At 45.1% G+C, this 7921-nt stretch overlaps 1 protein-coding gene across 2 annotated transcripts in view; it reads left to right on the top strand.

Annotated features, from left to right (window-relative positions):
• The window catches only part of ACTN1 (actinin, alpha 1), a 48412-nt gene extending 47187 nt beyond the window's left edge, over window positions 1-1225 (top strand). For both annotated transcript variants that reach the window (XM_009883489.1, XM_009883488.1), the window contains one exon: window positions 328-1225. In XM_009883489.1, the coding sequence (XP_009881791.1) occupies window positions 328-486 (159 nt within the window). In that variant the 3' untranslated portion in view covers window positions 487-1225. The remainder of the gene's footprint in view (window positions 1-327) is intronic.
• Window positions 1226-7921: the final 6696 nt, after the last annotated feature.

Below are 7921 nucleotides of genomic sequence, written 5' to 3'. Positions count from 1 at the left end.
AAGGTGCAGTCTTACACTAACAATTTACCGTACTTACCTCCAGGTCTTTTCTTCAGGTGCACCAGCATCTCTCCTACAAAAACAACCTTTCTCTCCATTGTAAAAACGTTTTATTGGGCAAATAGTAGAGAGAGTGACTGCATTTCCTCCCAAGGCGTATGTGCAGAGAGCTCCCTGTGTGGGTGTGCAGTACTAGTCTAGTTGTTGGGGTCCTGTCCCTGACCACTGTCCGCTGCCCTGGGAGGGGGGGGCAGTGGGTGGTTGTCCCTCTGAGGAAGGTCAGTTTTTTGAAAGTAATGACTGCCTTATCGTTTGTCCTCACTGCAGAACTACATCACTGTGGATGAATTGCGGCGGGAGCTGCCTCCTGATCAGGCTGAATATTGCATTGCGAGAATGGCACCCTACAATGGCCGTGATGCTGTACCCGGTGCCCTGGACTACATGTCCTTCTCCACGGCGCTTTACGGCGAAAGTGACCTTTAACTTTTTTTCTGTCCCACCACACGCTCCCTCCCCTCTCCCCCGTCCGACACGCCCTTCTTTCTCTTTGCAAAGCAGCCTCTGCTCCGCTCTTTTTTGTGTTTCCCTGTTTTGCTTCAGATAACAGATCACATTTTTAAGTGGGGGGGGGGAGGACATTGACATGGCACCGCCTACCTTGCCCTTGAAATGACAGTTTACAAAATTATTTTGTGCAAAAAAAGTTACGTTTTAAAAAGAACAGACATATTTTATTATAGAAAAAGGTATTTTTCTCCACCAGATTGAAACCTAAAAAGAACCTGTTAAAATATTGCACCAAATATTTTTTGTTGTGACATAGAAGGTTGAGCACAATGTTACATTCCATCCTTTCCAAAAAGAACCAAACAACAACAAAACGCCACTTGTTCTGTTAACTTTTACATTTGCGTATGTCTCTTTTATCACGTTTATCTTGGGAGGGGGGAAGGCACACAAGTGCATGTGTTTGCTGGTTCACTCATTTCATTAAAATATTTTATGATAAACTTTTGAAATTGCTGTGTTTTCTAGGGAAAAAATAATGTACACAGCTCATGTTTTCATATTTAATTAAAAAATACAATATGCCTCCTATGTTTATCAGTGCACAACTTTTTTTGTTGCTGAGAGTTGTCTGGTTTCAGAACATGAAGCTTGAGAGTTGATAACTTTGATATTGCTTGTCACAAACCATATTAAAAATTTCTTGTGATAACAACTCTAGACTTTATTCATTTGTATAGTAAAACTCTTTAATCCTATTTAGTTAAAACAACAAACACAACAAAGAGAATCTGAAATGAATGCATTTTTTTTAATTGAAATTACAGTAATTGCAATTAAATTTCCCTCTCCCTTAACCTTTTCATTCTTGTTGAAAGATGTTGGAATTCCCACAGCTTTCTGACTGCTTTAAATTAATGACTCATATAATTTTTAACCATTCCTGATACATCCACATCTCTAGGAACAATATCCTTGTTATTCCTTAAAAAACACAACAAAATTAGTTACTAGAGCTATGCAAACAAACAAACACCGTATTTTGAACCATCTATGAAAAATTCCTCCACCATTCCCATGCTCAGCATTGGATGTCTCACTTCTTTTGATATCATATCTTCTGACATCATAAATTTTTCCAGAGACCTCCAGACCATCTTTGTATGGACAGTCAAAAGAAGCCAGCTTTTGGAACAACTCCTTTGGGAGCTTTAATAAATCACAAAGTATACACACACACACACACACACGTATGTGCCTAAAAATCAGCAAAGGGAAGCAGCTAATCCCTTCCCAGCCATCTCATGTTACCGGTGCGTTTCCTGCCCTTTTTTAAGAAACACAGAGTTAGAAACAAAAATATTCATTAGTGCTTCATGATGTGTTTCAAGTGGTTTTTAGATACAACCACATACTCTCCAGTCCCAAAGGCAGTTTTTAGTTTGAACTAACAACTGCAGAAGCAGAGAATTCACGCACAGATTCACAAGGAGCTCCTGCAGCTGTCGGTAGCATTGCCCTCTGTTCTCCAGGGCAGGGCTAAGTCCTGAGGAAGATGTACATGGTGGGTTGGGGTTCAGCACAGCTTTCTGGTTTGTTCCTGGCCTTGAGTAGGTCAGGAATAATAAATGTTCATAAATAAATAAAACAATAAAAATCACGGGAGTGTGTTGTGGTATATGCCGACCTGACAGTACCTGCATACTGTATTTGAGAGAGGGGATGCTAATGTCTGCTGCCACACTTTTTCCAGGAGTCACCAAGACCTGTGTTCTCCTGTGGGCTGAATAATGTGTTCACAGAGGGTGTGCAAGTAAGCACCATTTAGCTTCGTACATAGACAAGGCCAGACTATACTCACCCTAGTTTGTCTTCAGAGGTTGAAGCTGATGTTCATGTAACTTACCTGTAGTTGCATTGTTAACAAGTTCTGGAGTTGAGCTGAAGCTGAGTTTTCTGTGTTGTAACCCATGATACCCATAAAGCCTGGAGGGGTTGATGTGGATTGTCAGTAATGTAGGACTTGCAGCCGCATCAGCATTTAATCCGCTTGCAAGCTCCTCTGTGGGCCAATTTTCAGCTACATCACTACTATGTTGCTACAAATGGGACCATCCTCTTCAAAGATACGAAGTGCTGATTCCATTGCTGTGTTTTAATGTCCATAACATAGGATATCTGTTTAAAAACTGAAACAGCAGAGAGGATGATTCCAGGCATGAGCAGATAATCTGTATTGAAGTTTGTTTCAGAGCACCCGTTGCCCTTGCTTTGATAACCCTCTTTCCTCTTCCACAGTAGCCGCCCTGTCCCTGGTTTGCTGCACCTGGAAAAGGACATTTTCACTGTCAAATAAATTGAAGGTCTCTGTGGGTTGTACCCATTCCCAGAAGATGTGATGATACACTTTTTATTATGCATACTGTTTACTTTTTTATTTAAACAGTAATACCAGGGGGTGGGGGGAATATCTGTTGGGGAATTAGATGACTACTGTCTGGAGAAATGACCCATGTTATTTTGAAATAAGGCCGGACAAAGCATAAGTGCATCTCGGGCCATCACCTTGGGCCCAGGCCTGCTGCAGCCCTGAGAATGGAGCCAAATTATTTGGAATGATTCCGGTGAGACCCCTCTGCAACTTCATGCTTGGAGGTTCCAGAAGTCTTTACAAAATCCTTTTACTGAGCTGTGGTAGTGTTGCACTCTGTGACCAGCTTTCACACAAAACCCCGGCTGGGTGTAAGAATTCCTGGATTTAGGAGACAGAAAGGAAATGGGTGGCTCATCCCTGCTCACACCACAAACTGGTGGCGGTGTGTGGGCTCCAGCCTTGCTAACGTTACTCCATTGGCACTACAGCACTGCATCCCTCAGTGAAGTTGAGGTGTTAACAGCACCAGCAAGGCCTCGCCTGTGCTTCTGAGTAGTTGAATAGAGTTCAAAATATTGGTAGTAGGGGTGTCTGAAATTTTAAGCACACGTACTGGTATTTCCTCTGCTTAGGTGGTACGGACTTCGACAAACTGGCTACAGCTTATGTGACCTGGTCTTTCTAGGCTGTAGATATGGTCCCCCCCCATTCCCACCCCACCAGAGGAGGGGCACCAGGATGCTGCAACACGATCACCTTCCTCATGTGCAGCACAAGACGCATCTTGCAATCGTGTGGCCTAACAGTCTCTGGCAGTTGGTATGCTGAAATTTGAAGACGGCTTTTTTGTATTAGGCTCATGGGTTTGTAGCTAACGTGCCATCCTTTAGCCAGGCCCTGACATCAGCCCTCATGAAATTGTCTCTGGAAGCAGCTGTTTGCAGCTCGGTGACTGCCCCTTCCCCTGCCAAGAACAGAAGCAGCGGACAATCTGCTTCAAGCTCACATCTCCCAGTCAGGGGTAAACTGTTTCCATCACTCTGCCATACTCACTATTTTCAGGCACGGAAATTGAAATAACGCTTTCCCAACAAATTAACCGTTTTTCTTTCACAGCTGTTGATATCTTTGGCTGCTGAGACCTCAGTACCTGCCCCTGCATCACTGTCTGTCGGTACAGGGGCAAAAAGCACATCTGTGCTCAGACAACATGGGTCTGTCTTGCCTGCCAGAATGTCAACCACACTTCCAAAAGCCTCTCAAATCTATGTTGGGACTGCTTCATGTCTTCAGTGCTGCCAGCATCTGGTTTTGGAGTGGAGTCCCACAAGACAATGAAAGGAAACTGATCTGCAACCTTGAATGAACTTGGTTTCAAAGAAGTATTCGTACATCCATGGAGGATCTGCCCAGCGGAATCACACTGACTGTTTTATCAGGGAAATAATGGAGAGGGCAAGGAATAAAGAAAGGGTGACGCTAAGGGCTGGGAGAAGGAACAGCTTGAACTAAAATGACTTTGTTAAGGAACCAGAACGCAGGTATGATTTTCAGACCATGACAAGAAATGTATTTGTACGACGTTGGGGTAGGACAGATTCCCGCCGACCCCCACAGTAGCCAAATACTAAGAAAGTTTAATCCTGTTGAATTAATCAAAGCGCTGAGGTGACTGGCTACTGAAAGAGTTGCTACTGTGTAAACCCTTAAAATCCATTGCATTAGCTCTAAGCTGCTGGGAAAGTCTTAGCATAATAAACCTAGATTAACAGAGTCTAGGGCATATCCTGAGACAAACAGGTAATCGGAACGTTGCCCAGCATGCACCGAGAAAATGTGTTCAGTGCTGCAGCCAGTAGAGAAGTCAGCCACGGCGAGGGATAAAGTTGGATGATTAGTTCTTGTACAGGGAAGGATGCTCTATAAGGCCGTTTTAGGTAGACTTAAATGTCAGCAATTTAAATCCACTGAAAATGCAAGCAGAAAATTAACCTTTTCTATATTCTGAGGACTTACAGCCACTAGGTTATACATCTCACCAATAAAACATTAAAATGTGTTCCTGCCCTGCCTTGGGACACCACACAACAGTCAGGGAACAGTTTCTCTGTTTTGTTCTCTGCTTTGATTTCTGGGACATACATGCATGAAAATATGTTGGCAGAAACTGCACTACATCCTATCACTGTCTTATCTCTTCTCAGCAAACTTGTTCACACCTTCTTGCTATTAGTCAGTAGTTCACATCCTGGTGACTTAGCAAGCATTTGAGCAAAATATCAAGCAGGACCTCTCACTATCGCAATACCTCAGCGACCCTGATCCTCACGCTGTCTGGAAAAACATAATCTCTCACTACTGCTGTGGGAAACATCTAGTGTTATTCCCACTGTGCAGATGAAGGAGGCCCATGGGGAAAAAAAAATGGGCTAGATGTCACTAGAAGGTAGAATTGTGAAGCCTATATTTAAAATTGCAATCCAAACAGCCTCTGTTCAGCTGCTGCCCTTCTCTGCACACCTACATTTCTGCTTCAGGGCAGGCCTGGAACAGGCCATCGAAACAACTGGACACCTGGTCCCGTGTGACAGTCACCATCAGGGCCCGAGCATCCCCCTCGCAAACACCCTGCATCACCGGGGGCTGCGACCCTCTCCCCGTGTACACAGAGCAGTACAAACCAGCAAGACTGGCTGCTTTCTCTGCAAAGCCTCTGGGCAGGTTTGCCACCCATTTGCTCCATAAGAGCCTAATTGCCTAAAATATCTTCACATAAGGAGAGTAACACGTGTTCAACATTTCCCTCCTCCTCAGGGGATCCCCACCTCCCAGCACTACCCCCTAACCAGTGGGAAACCTAATAGGCTGCACCGGGGAGCATCTCCCCAGCCTCAGTCCGTCCGCCTCTGTGAAATAAAAGAATAAGCATCCAAACAATAGGAGAGAAAGCACGAACCCCATAACCTCGTGGTTTAGGCAATCGGTTTGCAGAAGGAATGCTGCATTTCAGTCCCTGATGGAGGCATTTTTTTAGGTATTTTCCATTAAACAGTCAAAGGATAAAATACAGAACAAAGCCTCGGGGTGGGAAACAGGCCCTAGGACGCCTCTCCCCACACCCCAACCAGTAGGTCTGCCCTTACGCTTGCTCTCCCTTAGCTGTCTGCTCCATAGCAGCACAGCTTGAATGAGAGGAGCGTCCCTCCTCTGCCACCGCGGGCTCTCACTGCAGCTGGGGCACTCTGTGGCAGGTGGGAGCCTGAATCTTCAGTCTGAGGAAGACAGCGGACCCAAGCCTCCAGAGTGACGGGTATTTTAAACAATAGGCCATTTTACAAAATGTAGCTGTTGGTCTCAACACATCTTTTGGCAGCTAAAGAAAAGAACAAGTCCTAGTTAGTCCTGCCTAGAAACAGATATTGGCACTTTTCTCGTTGACAACTCAGAGCTGCAGATCCCAAGTGGGACAAGGCTCTGGTTTCCCAGCGGCAGCAGGTGCGTACCTGCTGAGCAAGAGCAGGATGTTAAGACTTACATCCCTCATCACTCACTCACTCATTAGCACGCAGACATTTTTGGTCACCGGCTGTCTGTCTATCTTCCCCTGTTTCCTGTGCAGGGAAAGCAGGGACCTAGTTCTAGGTCTTGAGTGCCTCCTGGGTGGCTGTCACCTCTGAGTTAGGTGCTGCAACAAAGGCAAGTGAGTGGTTATTGTCTCCTGCCAGAAGCGATTTGCCCCGGGGTCCTTTGGGAGGTCTGGGGTGGAGCAGAGAACTGAGGCCAGCTCTGTCGCATTCCAGTCCAAGTGCCACAGTCATCCTACCTCTATTGCAAACCTTCTCCCAGACCAATCCCCCCCAGTTCCTTAATTGCTGTCGTTGCTTTTTGTATGAACCTTGTGGCTTTGTCGTACAGATATGCCTAAAACCAAGGACTACTTTAAACTGTGGAGTTCAGAAAGAATTTTATACCTTCTTTATCATTAAGCATATTCAACCACCACCACCATCACTTTAATGAAGAATTTCTGTCCTGCTCCTTCTAACTCGAATAGGGCATAATCTCTAATCTGTGGTACTGAACCACAGCATCCTGCGCTCTGCCACAGAGAAAATAAAATGTCTTCTTCAGGGAAGCGAGAAAGCAGCTCATTTACCCCAGCAATAAACAGATTCTGTTTTTTAAGTATCCTTATTCCAGCTGAGTATTTGTTTACATTTGTAGGTATGTAGTCAGTATGCTAATAGTTCCCAGTGGGCTTTCAGATGGTCTTCTGAGACACCAATCTTTTTGTGCAACCAAAGTAACAACGAAACTAAAATACAGCTTTATTGCGAAAGTTGATTTTGCACATGATAGCTTCCAGAAACTCTACCCACACACTGGAGGCAACACTGCGGATTCTTCTAATGATCTATTTCATGCCTTTTACCCCCCGTGCAGAGCGTCCACAACCAAGAAAGGGAAAGCGGGACTCCAGCCCAGCTCAGGCACCGCCAGAGCAGACGGAGCTGCGTTCCAGACATGCAGTGCATTCTTCCCCACTGACACGATCCCAGAGGCTGCAGAGATGCAGGATAAAGCTGAAAAAGCTTTAACTGGCCTTCCAGCATGACTTATCTTCATTATTGCCAGTCATTTAAATCCCTATTACTCCCATACCATTCCACAGCTGCCACCTAAGGAGCTTTTTTCTTCTTTTGAGCTTCTTACACAGCAATTCAAGCCCACAGGCACACCGAGACTCTGGTGCTACTCCCATACCAGTCCAGCTCTGCTACCTACACAGAATATGCATAGAAAGAGTCACAGGGCTGCCATTTTGAGTGTCCTGGAAGGTCTTATCAAATAAAGAAGTAAAACAGCCTTACAACTGAACATTGTATTCAGCGGAACTGGAGCAACCTCTCCTATGAAGACAGGCTGAGAGAATTGGGGTTGTTCAGCCTGGAGAAGAGAAGGCTCTGGGGAGACCTTATAGCAGCCTTCCAGTACCTGAAGGGGGCCTACAGGAGAGCTGGGGAGGGGCTCTTTATC

This window comes from Charadrius vociferus, unplaced genomic scaffold (genome assembly GCF_000708025.1).
Source record: "Charadrius vociferus isolate BGI_N301 unplaced genomic scaffold, ASM70802v2 scaffold34, whole genome shotgun sequence".
NCBI lineage: Eukaryota > Metazoa > Chordata > Aves > Charadriiformes > Charadriidae > Charadrius > Charadrius vociferus.
The sequence above is the reverse complement of the archived record's forward strand: the minus strand, read 5'-3'. Positions and strand labels throughout refer to the sequence as shown.